The sequence below is a fragment of the Triticum aestivum genome, chromosome 1B (genome assembly GCF_018294505.1).
Source record: "Triticum aestivum cultivar Chinese Spring chromosome 1B, IWGSC CS RefSeq v2.1, whole genome shotgun sequence".
NCBI lineage: Eukaryota > Viridiplantae > Streptophyta > Magnoliopsida > Poales > Poaceae > Triticum > Triticum aestivum.
Window position 1 is genome coordinate 235,372,189 of NC_057795.1, and position 18,407 is coordinate 235,390,595.

Below are 18,407 nucleotides of genomic sequence, written 5' to 3' on the forward strand. Positions count from 1 at the left end.
TCGGCCTGCAGAAAAGTTAGTTCGCGCCAATGCTTGTCGATCCTGCACTTCACGTTCAGCTTTACAAGCAAGATGGAATAAACGAGTGATATTAGTATACTCCTTATAGTCTAGAATGGTCTGAATCTCTCTATTTAATCCACCCAGAAAACGTGCAAGCATAGCTTCATTCTCCTCAACAATACCACATCTAATCATGCCAGTTTGTAATTCCTGATAATATTCTTCTACAGAATTTTTCACTTGTCTTAAACGCTGCAATTTTTGAAGCAATTCACGTTGATAATATGGTGGAACCCAATGCGTACGCATAACAGTTTTTAAAGCAGCCCAAGTAGTTGGAATAAGATATAATCTAGAATGTTCAGACCACCATACACATGCAAAACTAGTGAAAGCACAAACAGCAGCAGCAACCCGTCTCTCCTCAGGATATTGTAAACATGTAAATCGTTGTTCAGTTTCTAACTCCCAAGTAAGATATATATCAGGAACATATCTACCCTCAAATGGTGGAATATTCAATTTCAGTTTAGGAATATGGACATCATCTCGTACCTGAGGTGGTGGTGCAGGCCTACCATTGCGAATATTTGCATGTGGACGACCTGGTGGGTGTGGTGTAAGTGGTTGCACGTAGTTCTGATTTTGATCAACCTCATCCTCGTAATCTCCCACATAATCATCATCCTCCGCATCAACAGCAGGAGCCACAGAAGTATCAACAGCAGCACCAACAGTTTGGCCAAACGCAAGAGGGACACGGCCGCTCGGCGGAGGTCTGTTTCGCGACGTGGAGGTAGTCGTTGTTGTTGTTGTTGGAGAGGTGCGTTAGGTGCAGCGGGTGGTGGTGGTGGAAGACGCGCGAGCAATTCATTAAACTTGTTATCGAGCTTTGTCTCGAACATCTTCTCCATGCCATCTATCTTCTCCATGGCCTCTTCAAATCTGTTTAGCACATCTTGCACCTGTCCACTCATCATTTGCTGAAATTTATCATGCAAATCCTTATTCGTCATGTTCTCCCAGTCAGTCTCGTCGGCTTGTGATCCTGGCATGGTTAGCAGCAATAGAAACACACAAGAATATGATCCTACAGACTACTAACAAGAGGTGGTGGTGGGTGTCACAAATCCGTCAAGCAAATCTCAAATTCTTACCAGTTCTTACCTAGCAGCAGGCAGTGATCGGCAACCGTTGTAGTCAAAACTCTCAAAGCTTGGATAGAGCGATTACCAGGGAGAGTCAAACGCACGACGTAGATGTATGTGGAGCTGGGAAGGCTTATAATATGGTAGCAAAAAGGGTCAGCAATAATCAATTCAGAGATGCAAAGTTGAATAAACGCTCAACGACGGTACAGTGCTGGTCCTAGGCTATACTGTGCTAGAGACGCGAGCCTAGAACACCAACAAAATCACGGCGCGACACGTAAACAAGGAAGGAGCACACTCTAAATTTTTTTTATTTTTTTTCCTTTTTTTGCACTTATTTTTCCTCCTTTTTTTTTGCTCCGCAACAAAAAAATTTCAAAAAAGGCTACAAATGGTCTAAATACTGCCTAGCCAGAATTTTCCAGACTTAGTTTTTTTTAAACTGGAACTATTTTTCTTCTGCAGATGGTTCGGAAGTTGGGGAGTCCTACTCTGTCATGACTCGGAGTATCGCGTGATCTGGAAATCGAGAACAAAGCAACAATTACTGGACTCGGACTAGGACTGGTGGCGGAGATGAATCTGGTGGAAACTCGGACTGGTGGCGGATATTTGCAGGGCGATGGAACCCGGACTGGTGGCGAATCTTTGATGGAGGTGGACTTGGATTAGCGTGATGGCGGGGATATGTGGTATATGGTAACGGCGATGATGATGATGGTATATGGCAGCGGTGATGACGACGGTGGTATATGGCAGCGGTGATGACGATGGTGGTATATGGCAGCGGTGATGACGATGGTGCAGCGGCGGCGTGACAACTTGTGAACAGAACTCGAAACTCTAAAGTACTAGACGCTAGGACCAGCAACTTGACACGATGATGCAACCGCAAATTCAACAAAGCAAATACAGAAAAGATTATGCAAAAGCTCAGATTGGTTCGGATAAGATGAACTAACCCTAAAAAAAATTTGGCTTTTTCGTGGACTATAGGTATGAAGAAAAGACTCGGTCTAAACTACGAAAACTGTAAAATCTCATCGAGCAACCTGGAAATCTGATACCACTTGATAGAGGCAAAGGTGTCCCGTCTTTCGATGAGATGATGGATATCGCTTTGGTGGAAGTCGACTTTGACGATCCGACTACGAACGTGCGAGGACGTCATGCCTTAGCAATCGCTAAACCAACTCTGAGAGGTTATTGACCACGCTGGAGCACGATCAACCTGGCCACGAGGGTCTGTTTCCTACGACCAAACGAAGAACAAGCAAGAAACTGAAATTGCAATCTGGATATTGCGAATATAAGATGCAAGCTTTATTGATCAAGGTGGGGTTCTGTGACGCCTTTGTCTGGTCGTTGAACACAAACGAAGTACGCGAAGTTGCAACTATGGCGAACTTTAATCTAAACAAAACCCAAAGTCTAAACGGTGCCCTAAGGGCTGTATATATGGAGGAAGAGAGGGGGGATTTCGTGGCCCTTGGTGGAGGGGTCCGAAATCAACCATATCTCTTGTTTCCCCACACATACAGACTCTAAAAATAGCCTATACTAATGTATTTCGAAATTACATGGGCCTGGCCCAATAAAAAGGTGACGCAGCACCTATAATAGCCTCTGGACGAAATTTATGAAGTGGCATCTTGTATATTTCATCCAAGGCTTCATGCACTCGTTATGGTGGCTTCAAAGACCTGAAATCATCACTCGTAACTCCGTTCTTGTTCCCCTTGCGCATGCCATCATCTCCATGCTTTCTCTTGCTCCAATGTTCATCCTTCTCCAAGCTAGGCCCTTCATTTGTAAGCAAAACAAATGTATCCAATTTGGACAGCATCATATTCTCATGAACATTAGAATCATTATCAAGAAACGAAAGTACCTGGTAATTTAGTTGGCGTGCGCAAGCTCTAGTAATTGGTCCAGTATGTATAGAAGCAGGGGCTGTGGGTGTAACAATGGTATTGATGTCCTCATCAAGTTGCCTCTCTCATATCCACTTGTATTGAGTGCAACCATACTATGCTTATTGATCTTGGAGACTTTGACACTACTTGTGATGCATGCTTGTTTGATTGAGCCTCTTGTATTTGGTTGTTCTTACAACATATGCCTCCATACTATGAAATGCTCCCTTGTACTTTCTTATGATGAGCATGATGCATACACTTGTTGGGTATATTACCACACGAATGATAGGTTTTGCACTTCCACTAACCTCATTTGTTTTTCCGAGTGTTTGCCATGTTCTTTCGTTTTGAAGGATCCACAAGGCAGTACCATGACGAGAGAACTTGGTCATGTGAAGGCGTACATGATGTGCAACTCCAACATCTTCGGGAACTTTCCTAAGGTGAACTCCTTCCTTTTGAGCCATCCTCAAATATGCATATTGGATGGGTCACTCTTTCATTGTTGTTTCCTTCTTGTTGTCTACATGATGCATCTCGCGAATGGAGAAGCGACATTGGAGATTGGCTCTATGGACCTTCACATTGAGGAGCGCTCGCACTTATTGGATGCACCTTCGGAACTTCACTCATGCCACGACATCGAGCTTTGGTACCTCAACACCTCCATATTTGTTGATTGTGCTCCCACATGTCATGCTCGATGGACATATCATACACACCACAAGTTTGCACCCCATGAATGGATTGACTCACATAATGCTTCTCTTGTTGCATCTATTTTCATGTCATCCATGATATATGAGCTTGTGCATTTCCTTAGCAAATTTGTTGCGATCTTTCTTGATGGCATATTCATACATAATGATCACATTGCCTACCATCAATTGCATGATTACATACACATGTTGAGCATCCATTGCCATATTCATGCTATTGATAAACCGTCTCACTATGACATCATTTTGCATCGTGGTTGCATTGATCATATTCACAACATATTTGTGTGCACAATGATTGCATTTCCTCCCATGAATGCTTTGCATATCATTCTAGATCATCTTGATAAGCTTCATACGCTTTGTCACACACAATCTTGCCCAACAGACTCATACTTACTTGATGGACACTTTGTGTCACTAACCATTGTATTTCTGAGTGTCGCTTGTGTTTGCTCTTTTTGCATGAATACCACTCTGGAGACACCTTGGAGTACTTGGATTGCGCCATGTCTTCAATTTCGTCCAACTACAAGTCCGTCCACGACAACCGTTTCCATGGTGATGAGGATCATGATCCGAGGTCGGATCTTTCCCAAGGGGGGGGGGAGATGATGCGGAGCATCCCATGTTCATCCCCATGTACACTCTGACTGCTCTCCAAGCCCCAAAGGGACATGACGAGACCTCGAACATACGCCATTAGACATAAGGTGAACTCGCTCCTCTACGAATTGTCACTTTCCACATGTGAGATATGGCTACTACCTCAAACATGTGTGTTATGCATGTCTAGGAACCAGGAGGAAGGCCATGGAACAACTAGGAGCATTGGACAAGACGGCGAGGACACCAAGCGCAAGGAACAAGAGGAAGAGCTGCCAGGAAGCTACAGCTCTCGGACGTCCGACGACCTCCGGACGACCGACGATCTCCGGACGTCCGACGCCTGGAGACTTCACCAGCCAGATCGACTCCAGCCGAGGCTACCTACAGCGCCCGGACGACCGCCCGACGCCGGACGTCCGACACTCATCAGCGTCCGGACGACCGACCCCGACCGGACGTCCGACACCAACAGCCAGTACGGAAACATCGGAAGTCCGAAGACCTCCGGACGTCCGACGCCACCTGTCCAGAGCCAAAACGCCGGACGTCCGACAAGCACCGGACGACCGGACCCTCGCGAGGCACCGGACGTCCGGTACCTGTCGGACGACCGACGCCTGTGTGTGCGCAGCTTCGGGCCTGAGGCCCATGTACCCTTTCACTTCGCCCCCATTTGCACTTAGACTATAAATAGACCTCCTCCTCCTCCTAGAGAGGGTTAGCGTTGATTTAGCTCATTCATGAGATAGAGCCTCGCTCATCCATCCGCTACTCCTTCGCGAGGGACCGACACCTCTTCGGAGAAGATCCTTGTTGGATTCAAGACCTCCTTTTGGAGAAGACCATCTTCAAGACCTCCTCATGGAGAAGAATCAGTTACCCTATGTATCGTTCCTTGTTGGATTGGGATCTTGTATTACCTTGTGCCTCGATGATCTAGCGCATGTGTGACTTTATTCTTGTTGGTTGAGTGTTCTCTCGTGTTTTTCCCTTGTTCCCCTCCTCGTGTTCTTCGTGTTCCTCGTACGGATCTGCTTCAAACGTGAAAGATCGGCCTCTAGGGTTCTACCCTACATCACGTTCGGCGACACAACCTTCGTTCTTAGGGGGGATTCAACGACACAACTTCTTGCTCGTACACAGAGCATGGGCGTGGCTGTTGGGGGATCCTAGAGTGGCGGCGGATAGGAACCTCGACCAGCATTGGATCTATGGTGGAGAGCGAGTCACGGGAGGCCCCGACGGTGCCGGCTGATCACTCGAGTCATCTAGGGCGCGGGGCCAGCCGATCAGCTTGGTCGGTGGCTCATGAAGCGCGTGGGGCGATGGCCTCAACTGTGCGTGGGGCAGCAGGGCCGACGACGCATGAGGCGACGGGCTCTGGGAATGGACATAGTTTGTTTCGGTCGTGGTTTAAAAAAAGATTTTGGGATCATGGGATTGAGGGCATGTTTGAAACGTTGTGCTCGCTTACTTTGGGGTGGCAACAAGGGGTTTAGGCCAACTCTCGTAGCATGTTTGGTTCGTGCGAATTAGAGGTGGGGAATGGGAGTTGAGGGGTGAGGAGATAAAAAGTCCTTTGATTGATTAGAGGGAATGAGAATTTAAGTGAGAGGGGGAATGAGAATTGAGATGGCTAATTCTCACTGTTTTCTTCCCATGGGGTACCTTATTAATTCGAGGATCTCTATTCCAATTTAATTCTCAACTTATACCAAAAAAGGAATGGAAGTAAAAAATCTACCTCTCATGTCTAAGAGCAACTCTAGCAGACCCCGCAAAAAGCCCCCACCCGCAAAATAACCGCCAAAATGCGGGTCGGCATGGAAAATCCCGCCCGAACAGACACCGCAAACGCGGCCGGCCCATAAAATTTTTGAGGGGCGCGGCAAAATCTCGGCCCCAACCCGTGAATGCACAGGTTTCCGCCTCGCCCCTACGGTGCCCCCTATCGCAGGGAAGCGGTTGGCGGGAGGGACATTTCAGCCCGCGCCCTTTCCCCACCTCCTTCCGCCGCCGCTCGCCATTGGTTCTGCCAGTCCGCCGCCGGCGATTCCGGCCAAATCTGCGGGCGGAATCGTGTCGCGGGGGCGTCCCCCACCCTCCACCATCGATACGCTGCACCGCCCCCCGGATCCTGCGAGAAGAGCCGCCCCTGGTCGCCGTAGCCGTCGGGGATCGACCGCCCTCGAGCCGCCCCTCGTCGCCTCCCCTAGTCCCCGCTCGGGATCACTCGCCCCATGAGCCGCCGATTAGTCTTTGCTTGTGCTTTGTGCCTAGCACTATGCATATTTGTTGACGCGGCGTGCAATTTTTGTTCATGTAGATGGAATTGAGCCCGTGCGAGAAGGTTTTGCTCGACGATTCGTCCGATTCGGACGACTCGGGTGTTGAGACGCTGCTTGCAAACTATCGGCAGCACACGTTGGTGATGGCTCTTGCCATTAAGGAGCACGAAGACAGAACCGAAAGAGGCGGCGAGGATCGACCATTGGGCGTCTTTGCATTCCTCGGAATCGCCATCTCGGGAACGAGATGTTGATGCAAGACTACTTCGCGGAGAATCCAACATATCCACCGCAGCTCTTCCGGAGAAGGTACCTAATGCGCCGGTCCCTCTTTGTGAAAATTGTTCACACTTGCGAGGCAAATTTACTCAAAGAAGAAATGTTGCGGGCTTGAAGGGATTTAGTGCATATCAAAAAATCTCGGCAGCTATGCGGGTGTTGCATATGGCATCCCGGCTGACTATGTCGATGAGTACCTTCGCACTGGTCAAGATACCACAATTGAGTCAGTGTGTAGGTTTGCCAAAGTGATCATCCGTGTCTTTGGTCCTGAATATCTTCGGGCACCCAACGAGAATGACGCAAAAAAATTGATGGCGTCTAATGAGAGGAGAGGTTGGCCTGACATGCTAGATAGCATTGATTGTATGCATTGGACTTGGAAAAATTGCCCGAAGGCATGGCAGGAAATGTATTGTGGCTAGTCTCGTGATGCGAGGCCATAGCATCCGAGGATTTATGGATATGGCATTGCTTTTTTGGTATGTCGGGCACTCAATGATATCAATGTGTTGCAACAGTCTCATTTGTTTGCTAGGCTTGCTAGTGGTGATGCTCCTGCTTGCAATTACACTATCAATGGGCATGAATACACAAAAGGGTACTATCTTGCAGATGACATATACCCTCCTTGGTGCACATTTATCAAGAGCATCAAAGAACCCAAAACTAGAAAACAATGTGAATTCGCAAGGGTGCAAGAGGCAGCCCGAAAAGACATTGAAAGAGCATTCGGGGTTTTGCAATCTAGGTTTGCCCTTGTTCGTGGTCCTGCTCGTTTTTTGGGACAAGCAAACCTTGAAAAACATCATGACATGTTGTGTTATCCTTCACAATATGATTATGATTCTGGAATATGAGAGGGGCATGAACTTGGAGTTCTTCTACGACAATGTGGGTAGCCGTGTCAAACCAGCTAGAGACCCTAACCGCATTAGAGCTTTTATTCAGACATACAAAGAGATTGAAAATGCAAACACCCACTTTCAGCTTCAGGAGGATCTCATTGAGCACCATTGGCAAAGAGTTGTATTGTGTTGGTATTGATAATTTTTCTAAATAATTATTTTATAGTGTGGATGATTGTTGTATTTTTGTTGTGTGGTATTGATATTTGCGAACCGGCGGCAGCGATGCAAGAGCAGACCCCGCAAAGCCGGCCCGTAAAAGAGTATATTCCGCGAATATCCTTTTATACAGATCCATTTTGCGGGGTCTGTCTCTGCGGCCGTCCGCACCGGCCGCAATGCCGTTTTTCCGTGAAGTGCAAACGCGTTTTGCGGGTCGATGGGATGCAGGGTCTGCTAGAGATGCTCTAATCACTATCCAATCTCCCACGTGCAAACTCCTATTCCTCTGGCCCAATGGTTACCAAGAAACTGGAAGCTGCGAATTGCTAGCCAACTTCTTGTTCTAAACTCAAGGATTTACCCTGTTCGGACCAGCTCCAAACCGGGAGTTGAAGGAGTTGGGAGTTGGGAGTTGGAGAACTACAAACAGACACTAAGTAAAATTTGCTCCTTTGGCTGGACCTCGACCATTCTATAGGCCCTCTTCAAAGTTTCTTCTCTAGGGTGCGGCCGACGGCATTTCAGGTCTACATGACAACTCCTTGATCGCTGCTTCTATAAGCTCCTAGATTTAAACAAGTTTGCTTTGGCAAGATGAAGGCCCAGAGATCGCAACGAGTTCTGTTCACGACGTCCCTCCAATTGATGCAAGAGGAAGAAGACTTCGGCATCCCAAGAATTTGAACGAGCAAAGAATGAGCTCATGTGCAAAAATTAGTTCATCTGAAATTCTGAATGCAGGAACAAATGCATATCGGGAAATACTTTCTGGCTTGTCAGAAGAATAAAATGCACATATAATTTTACTTCGCTAACAAAAAGGATTGCACATCTACATCATAAGAAGTAGCAAACCTAATTCTCTATGAACAACCAGTGATGACACGGTAGATTGGACAACCTATCTACGAACCTCGCTTAGAGGCTTTTACAAGATTTCATGTGGTGAGAGGGGGGGGGGGGGGGGGGGGGGCTAGCAACTCGAGGGAAAAGCCCAGTGAAACCTGTACGAAGATGATATCTTCCTGAAAACTCATTCTTCCAACTCCTTGAGAAAATCTAGATTGTCAACAAATACCTACAATTGAAATAAGTGTAACAGTGAGCATAAACTGCAGGTTTACTTGTGAAATAAAGAGCAATAGCACAACGAAAAACACATTTCTAGTATACACGTTTTTTGAGAGATCTGTCCTACTTTGGTTTGGGCATCAATGCAAAAAAAGAACCTTTGTTTAATGTAGTTCTTAAACTGTTGGCTAATGGTCAGCAATAGTAGCTGTGGCATACAGAAAAAGACCAGGAACAGACAATCTTTCAAAATAAATACAACTCCCACACACATGAAGGGGAGAAAATGAGAGAATGGTGAAACCAAATCAAGATAAACGCATACTGATTTCCAGCCATCTGGATCTGTGCAGGCAGTTATCTTGGTACTAATGCCAGGTAATGGGCCAGGTTCACGAGTTATTTGTCCCCCGTTTTGTCTAACAACTTCTGCGGTCTTGTAGACATCATCAGTACCAATAGCAATCTGGAAGGACACAAATATCAACCATCAGAAGTGTAACACAAGAGGCATGAGCAAACAATGGAAGATCACTTGTAATATGATGACCATTGTATAGAATATACCTGTGCATAAGCATTTCCTTTATCATATTCCTTGACACCATAATTGTATGTCAACTCCAGTACAGCATGTTTGTCTTCAGGGCCATATCCCATCATAGCAATGGTATACTAAAGAATGGGTACAATTAGAATTTTAAAGATTCTATTAAGTTCACATGGAAGGGATGATGAATATGCACATTTCGATGCAAAATTATTAAGAGGAGAAATATCAAAAGAAGGTGCTTGCACAAATAGATGTGGTAACTGGAACCAATGAGAAGTGGCAGTGTTACAACCCTAAGGGTTCAAATATATGATTTGTAAATTTTACATTGCTTTCTGACATTTGCATGAATTTTCATGTGTATGGGAAAAGGCCATGGGGTCACTGACCACACAGCTTGAACGTGGCACTACACTGAATGAAAATGTCACGGTCAAAACAAGCAGCACACATTATCGTAAGTCCGTAATCATTGTCTATACAATTGTAGGTATTCTGAAGTTTGAACCTTGGTCATAGAAGGACAAGTTTCATGTGAAAACAACCTAGCAGTTATAGCATAATGTCGAAGTTTACATGCTGAATCATTGTGGTTGCTGCCTGTTATAGCATAATGTCGAAGTTTACATGCTGAATCATTGTGGTTGCAGCCTGTTGGACTTGGCATAGTAAATCATTTTGAAGTTATCAAGAAAAATATTTAACCAAGAAGGAAGGAAATCTGAGATTCTCCCTAATGACTGGTATCAGGGAACACAGAAGGAAGTCAACACGGAGTTATGCCTTCCGTAGCTTCTAATGCGTGCCTAGGCGAGCATGGAGTTATGCCTTTCATAACCTTTACTACAGCCATAAAAGGCTTGTCTACACCAGAAGAAAAAGGCCTACAATAAACTTGCCTATAACCTACAACAAACTTGCCACAGGTGAAACCTTTTACCATCTCAAAGTTAAATCAATAACGCTGAACCAAGAAGAATTGCTCGAATAAACTTTTGAAGTATTCTAAATTATATGACCAAAGTAAAAGGCACTGTATGTCCGCAAGCATCATATGAAAACCTTGTATTGAGGATTGTCTTTCCTGCGAAGAAGTTCCATACCAAATGCCTAAATAATGTCACAAATTAGTAACTCACCGCAACAAACAGAACAGAAATGAGAAACTTCTATAGAAATCCCAGTCCAAGCCAAAAAGGTTACCTTCTCATAAAAACTTATAGCACGATCAAGATCTCCCACTCGAAGCATTACTTGGCACAAAGGCTCAGGTGTGGGACCTCTTTCTATAAGCTCGAACTTGTAACCATCAGGATCTTCAATGAAGGCAATGACTGACTTTCCACCTTTTACCGGACCTGGTTCCCTTGTTACTGTTCCTCCCTTGGCTTTAATAAGTTCCACTGTTTTTTCGACCTGCAATATTCTAGCAATGAAATTTAATATTCCGGCCAGCTCTTATGGATGTATGCATATGGAAAATTAAATCATCCAACATATTGCTAATGGATAAGATGTTGAAATTTGAACACATAATAATCCAGAGAAAGTACATATAGTTTCCCAGTAACAGTTAAAACAATGACTAGCCTGATACAGGAAACATTTGAGTATCATGGCTGAAGATAATGATAAGAAGTAATACTCCCTCCGTCCAAAAGAAAGTGTCACTGATTTAGTATAACTTTAGTGCAAAGTTGTACTGAGTCAGCGACACTTATTTCGGGATGGAGGGAGTAAATCCCTAATACAAACAAATCAAAAGTTGATGGTAAAAGAAGAAAAAAATCATTTCTGCTTAGCTATCATTTATTAGTTCTTACTGAAGACTCTTAACGTAATTTCCACGGAAGAAACCAAAGGTATTCACAATCATCCTAGCTTGAGTCAAGATAAATCCTGCCTAAACATGCATCCCAGATGTTCGGAGGTTATACTGCACAACTTCAAGCCCCATTCACCTCCCCAAACTAAAGGTTCCTTGGGGCTCATGAGCACTCCAGTCCAATCTATGTTAGTAATGGACATGAAAATATGGGGAAACGAAACACATCTCATGAAATAACAGCCCCAATTTTTGTTTAGAAAATGTCTGGATGGTTAAGTCTGTAGTTAAGCGTTAACACCTCAGAAAAGAATGGTGCATGGCTAGATATTCCTTAGGCTCATGTGACATAACTGTCGATGAAAAGGAAACACAAATACAACTAGGATTTGGTGCTGGAACTTGTGGGTGTTTTGAACCTGAGCTCATTCATGTAGAAGAAAGCTATAGACGAGCTACTTATACTTGACACACGATTAGTGCTGCTTAACTACAGAAAGCAGAAGTAAAAAAATTAGACCGACTGACATAGTACTGAACCTCAACAACTGAAAAAAAAAAGCTATGGAGATCGAATCTTACATCCTCAACAGCAATTCCAAAATGACCAAAACCAGACCCAATATCGTAACTTTCGACACCATAGTCTGCCAGTAAATGAATTCGCGAGTTAATTCAATAGAAAAAAGTAGAGTCTCTGGAAGACAAAGAGATGACATGGGTGTTTTAACATTTGAAGCTTACTGTAAGTGAGCTCCGCAACAAAATGCGAGTCCTCTGGTCCGTACCCAAGAAAGGCGTTGGTGTACCTCTCCTCCGGGATGTCCCTTCTCCGCAGCAGCTTCATCCCTAAGCACTCCGTATAAAACCTAGAGGACAGCAACCCCATCCGAAATTGACAGAAACCGCAGAGGTCAAGGCAAATTCATCGCGAACGATGGACGGGGTCGGCTTACTTACTTGATAGTCTTGTCAAGATCGCCGACGCGGTAGACGACGTGGAGCAGGCGCCTCCTGTCCTTCTTGACCCACTCCACGGCCTCCTCAGGGCTAATCACCGCGGCCGCTCGAGCTGCGGGCACGCCCGCCTCCGCGCCGGCGCTCACTCCCCTCGTTGACAGTCTCGCGGGCACCCTCAACCCTACTCTTCCGCCGAAGAGCGCCTGACGCCGCGCGACTGGGACGGTAAAAAAAATGAAACCACGAGACACCACGTTATGACAAGGCCATCTTCACATGACCGATGACCAGAGAAGAAAACGAGATGGGCGGGGAGAAGAGCCGTGTACCGGAGACGGCGGGGATGCGGAAGCGGGAGGGGGAGACGGCGGCGACGGCGGCGACGGCGGTGATTGGGAGGGGGGAGAGGAGGCGAGCCATCGACCCAGACGGACGGGGGAGGAGGGATTGGGGGGGTGGGGGGGGGGCGAAAGCACGGGAGAGTCGCTCTATCCCTCCGTTTGCCGTCAGCGTCGCGGTTTGGTGGCTGTCAGCGTGTGAGCTCGAGAGGTGGGACATACCGGTCACGTGGGCGCGCCGACTTGGTGAATTTCTTTTTCCCGAAATGATAACGAATATTTCCTCGCCCGGCGCGACGGAACACGGCCGTTGGATGCTATGCACAAATCTCCGCGTGCCGTTTCGGGCGAATCGGTCGTGGTGCGACCATTCGCTCTGAAGAGTAACTCGGCATGGGAATGGGCACGGTCGGCCCGCCGGGTGGCTGACCCGGCCTGAAAATCAAGGCCAATGGGTCGTGTGGATCGGCCCCGAACCATGGTCAATGGAGTAGTATGACTTCATCGCATAGTATGACTGGTTTTTCCCTTGTCGCCCCCTGCCACTCGTTGTCTCGCCGTCCAGCTCGCCCCGGCCGCCGTTCCGCTTGTTGTGCAGCCCGCCGTCCTATTCCTCTGCTGCTCGTCCTGCTCGAAGATTACGCTTCTGGTCGGCTTCCTCACCTTCCCCGCGCAGCTGCCAATCACATGTGAGACTAGTATGAGGCTCTTGCTTCTACACTAGTGGTTGGGGCCCGCCATTGCTGACCTCTTGAGAGAAAATTATGCGTGTATTTCTCCCTCTCGAAGAAAAACATCAACTTCATTTAAAAAAAAACTTTCTCACAACACGTGAACATCACATCCATCTCGAAAAGAAAAAGATAAGGCCTAAAAAACAGTCTTAAAATGAAAAAAAAAACAAAAATCTCACTTGCATCTTTCAAAAATAATCTCTAAAAAACTTTTCTCAAAAGAAAAAAGGTCTCAATTTCATCTAAAAAACAAAAGGTTTTCTCAATTTCATCTTAAAAAAGATCAAAAAGTTTCTTGCCACGGCCAACCAGCATGCGCCACATGACCATGCCGGTTGGCCGCCATTCTCCCGTAGCTTAATGGCTTTGATGCTCTAGTTGTTTGCTAGCGCTCGTCGTGCTCTACTTCTTATTCAACATCTTAATACTTTGTGTTAACTACAATGCTTGTCCGATGCACACAAATTTTGTAGTGTTGCTAGTTGTGTGATATTTTTAACTCACATCCAACAATATTAACTCGCAATAGCCGGTAACCTTGAGCACATGACGAAGGCAATGAACGTCCTAATTTATTGGATCATTTGTCAGGTCTGATCTTTGCTATTAGGTGTTTGTAAAGTTCGCTTGTGAATGTCATTACTATGGGGTGTTGGGAAACGTAGCATGCAATTCCAAAAAAAATTCTACGCTCACGCAAGATCTATCTAGGAGATGCATAGCAACGAGAGGGGAAGAGTGTGTCCACGTACCCTTGTAGACCGAAAATGGAAGCGTTAACTTAACGCGGTTGATGTAGTCAAACGTCTTCTCGATTCAACCGATCAAGCACCGAACGTACGGCACCTCCGAGTTATGCACACGTTCAGCTCGATGACGTCCTTCGAACTCTTGATCCAGTAGAGGTACGAAGGAGTAGATAAGTTCCGTCAGCACGACGGCGTGGTGATGGTGATGGTGATGTGATCCGCGCAGGGTTTCGCCTAAGCACTACGATAATATGGCTGGAGGAGTAAACAATGGAGGGGGGCACCGCACACGGCTAAGAAATGATTGATGTGCCTTGAGGTGCCCCCCCGCCCCGTATATAAAGGAGGAGAGGGGAGGAGGCCGACCCTAGGGTGCGCGCCATGGGGGAGGGGAGTCCTACTAGGACTCCAAGTCCTAGTTGCCCCTCCTTCCAACAGAGGGGAGAAGAGGAAAGAGAGGGAGAGGGAGAAGGAAAGGGGGGGCGCGCCCCCTCCCCTAGTCCAATTCGGACTCCCCATGGGGGGGGGGGCACCACCATCTTGTGGTCTGCCTTGCCTCTCCCCTATGGCCCATGAGGCCCATTACTTCCCCCTGGGGGGGAGGTTCCGGTAAACCCTCGGTACTCCGAAAAATACCCGAAACACTCTGAAACCATTCCGGTGTCCGAATATAACCTTCCAATATAACAATCTTTACCTCTTTACCATTTTGAGACTCCTCGTCATGTCCGTGATCTCATCCGGGACTCTGAACAACCTTCTGTCACCAGAACACATAACTCATGTAATACATATCGTCATCAAACGTTAAGTGTGCGGACCCTACGGGTTCAAGAACTATGTAGACATGACCGAGACACCTCTCTGGTCAATAACCAATAGCGGAACCTGGATGCTCATATTGGTTCCCACATATTCTACGAAGATCTTTATTGGTCGAACCGCAATGTCAACATGCGTTATTCCCTTTGTCATCGGTATGTTACTTTGCCCGAGATTCGATCGTGGGTATCTTCATACCTAGTTCAATCTCGTTACCGGCAAGTCTCTTTACTCGTTCCATAGTGCATCATCCCGCAACTAACTCATTAGTCACATTGCTTGCAAGGCTTCATATGATGTGCATTACCGAGAGGGCCCAGAGATACCTCTCCGATACTTAGAGTGACAAATCCTAATCTCGATCTATGCCAACCCAACAAACACCTTCGGAGATACCTGTAGAGCATCTTTATAATCACCTAGTTATGTTGTGACGTTTGATAGCACACAAGGCATTCCTCCGGTGTCCGGGAGTTGCATAATCTCATAGTCGGAGGAATATATATTTGATATGAAAAAGCAGTAGCAATAAAATTGAACGGTCATTATGCTAAGCTAACGGATGGGTCTTGTCCATCACATCATTCCACTAATGATGTGATCTCGTTCATCAAATGACAACTCATGTCCATGGCTAGCAAACTTAACCATCTTTGATCAACGAGCTAGTCTAGTAGAGGCATGCTAGGGACACGATGTTTTGTCTATGTATTCACACATGTATCAAGTTTCCGGTTAATACAATTCTAGCATGAATAATAAACATTTATCATGAATAAGGAGATATAAAATAACAACTTTATTATTGCCTCTAGGGCATATTTCCTTCAGTCTTGCACTTGCACTAGAGTCAATAATTTAGATTACATAGTAATGAATCTAACACCCATGGAGTCTTGGTGTTGATCATGCTTTGCTCGTAGAGGAGGCTTAGTCAACGAGTCTGCAACATTCAGATCCGTATGTATTTTGCAAATCTCTATGTCTCCCTCCTTGACCAAATCTCGGATGGAGTTGAAGCGTCTCTCAATGTGTTTGGTCTTTTTGTGAAATCTGGAGTCCTTCGCCAAGGCAATTGCTCCAGTATTGTCACAAAAGATTATCATTGGACCCAATGCACTAGGTATTACACCTAGATCGGATATGAACTCCTTCATCCAGACTCCTTCATTGGCTGCTTCCGAAGCAGGTATGTAATTCGCTTCACACGTAGATCCCGCCACGACACTCTGCTTGATACTGCACCAACTGACAGATCCACCATTCAATAAAAATATGTATCCGGTTTGTGACTTAGAGTCATCTGGATTAGTGTTAAAGCTAGCATCGACGTACACTATAGGAATCAAGCACTTTGCCATCAGCCATGGCTGACGGCAAAGGCATGCCAGGCGGACGGCAAAGGGCTTTGCCTTCTGCCAGCAGAATGCAATAGGTCCAGCTGAATAGGCTACGACAAAGGCCTCTTTGCCGTCTGCTGGCAGACGGCAAAGATGCAAAGACCTTTGTCATCTGTTGGCAGACGGCAAAGATCCTGGACGGCACACGTGGCAGTTCAGGTCCGTTAAGTGGTTAACAACATGGTTTGCCGTCAGCTGGCAAAAGGAAAAGGCCTTTGCATTTTTGCCGTCAACCAGCAGACGACAAAGATGCAAAGGCCTTTGTCATCTGCTAGCCGATGAAAAATCTGCCAAATAGGCCATCCCAATACACACCAGGTTGCACAGGTAGCTGCCATGTGGCAGCTTTGCCGTCCGCTAGCTGAAGGCAAAGACCTTTGTTGTTTGCCAACAGACGACAAAGTGGCTATATAGCCACTGTTTTTTTTTGTTTTTTCTTCAATTCATTCAATTTGACAGAATTTCACACACACACACACACACACACACACACACACACACATATATATATACACACACACATTTCAAAATAATTTCAACAATCATACCAACAATAAGTTTCCAACAACATATATAAGTTTCCAACAAGATGTACATATACAAGTTTCCAACAACATGTACATATACAAGTTTCCAACAACATACAATGGTTTCCAACAACATTTCCATACATACATATCCAACAAGTTTCCATAAACAAAAAGGAAGCACAAGTAGAAGAGTACACTCCATCAATGCAAGCTTCCTCATCTCAAGCAAATCTGTTAATTAGGAAAGATGAAAGTTAGAAAAAGAAGAAGACTAGCTAGAAGAAGAAGAAGAAGAATTTATCTTCTCTTTCTTTTTCTTCTCTCCTCTTCTTTATCTTATTCTTCTTCTAACTAAGGTAGGTAAAAATGCCATTTTTAGCGAAGGTAGGTAAAAATGCTAAGTGTGTAGGTCATTTTAGAGCTAAGCTAGGTAAATAGGTCATTTTGGAGCTAACCTAGGTAGTTATGCCATTTTTGAGCTAACTAAGCATATTTATTCATTTTGGAGGACAAAATGGTAAGTGTAGGTCATTTTAGAGCTATCCTAGTTAAAATCGGTCATTTTGGAGCTAGGTAAGGTTATTTTGTCCTTTTGGAGGAAAATAAACTAATTATATGATAGTTTGGAGCTAAACCATGGTTATTATGCCATTTTTTACCTAAGTAAGCTATGTTTGTTATAAATGAACTAGGTAAGCTAAGTATAGATCATTTTAGCTATCCTAGGTAGTAATGACATTTTCAGCTAACTAAGCATATTAAGTCATTTAGAAGGAAAAAAGGCTAAGTATAGGTCATTTTATAGCTATCCTAGGTAAAGTATGTCAGTTCGGAGCTAAGTAAGGTTATTATGTCATTTTCGAGGAAAATAAGCTAAGTATAGGTCATTTTGGAGCTAAACAAAGGTTATTATGCCATTTTTTTACCTAAGTGAGCTAATTATATCATAAATGAAGTAGCTAAGCTAATTATAGATCATTATTGAGCTATCCTAGGTTGTTATGCCATTTTTACCTAAGTGAGCTAATTATGTCATAAATGAACTGGCTAAGTTAGCTATAGATCATTATTGAGCTATCCTAGGTAGTTATGCCATTTTCTAGCTAATAAAGCATATCAAATCATTTTGGAGGAAAAATGCTAAGTATAGGTCATTTTATAGCTATCCTAGGTACAATATGTCATTTTGGAGCTAAGTAAGGTTATTCTGTCATTTTCGAGGAAAATAAGCTAAGTATAGGTCATTTTGGAGCTAAGTAGGTCATTTCTTAAGCTAAGTATGCATTTGTTAAGCAAAACACTTGGGAAAACTTACCATCATCGGGGAGGTGAAGGAACGGTCGGGTTTGCGCCAGTGCCAGACGGAGAAGGACCGGTCGGGGTTGCG

General features: G+C 45.2%; 1 protein-coding gene across 2 annotated transcripts; it reads right to left on the minus strand.

Annotated features, from left to right (window-relative positions):
* Positions 1–8,770: 8,770 nt before the first annotated feature.
* On the minus strand, positions 8,771–12,903 carry LOC123117436 (probable lactoylglutathione lyase, chloroplastic). 2 transcript variants are annotated; one of them, XM_044538193.1, is made up of 9 exons: positions 12,777–12,903; positions 12,448–12,664; positions 12,232–12,356; positions 12,070–12,134; positions 10,866–11,078; positions 10,725–10,772; positions 9,677–9,784; positions 9,435–9,575; positions 8,771–9,116 (listed from the first exon to the last, which is right to left on the minus strand). In XM_044538193.1, the coding sequence occupies exons 1-9, from the start codon at positions 12,865–12,867 to the stop codon at positions 9,072–9,074; spliced, it is 1,053 nt and encodes a 350-aa protein (XP_044394128.1). In that variant the 5' UTR covers positions 12,868–12,903; the 3' UTR covers positions 8,771–9,071. The 2 variants fall into 2 exon arrangements, with proteins under 2 accessions (XP_044394128.1, XP_044394133.1); XM_044538198.1 differs by lacking the exon at positions 10,725–10,772 and having other exon boundaries at positions 12,777–12,893.
* Between the last annotated feature and the right edge of the window lie 5,504 nt (positions 12,904–18,407).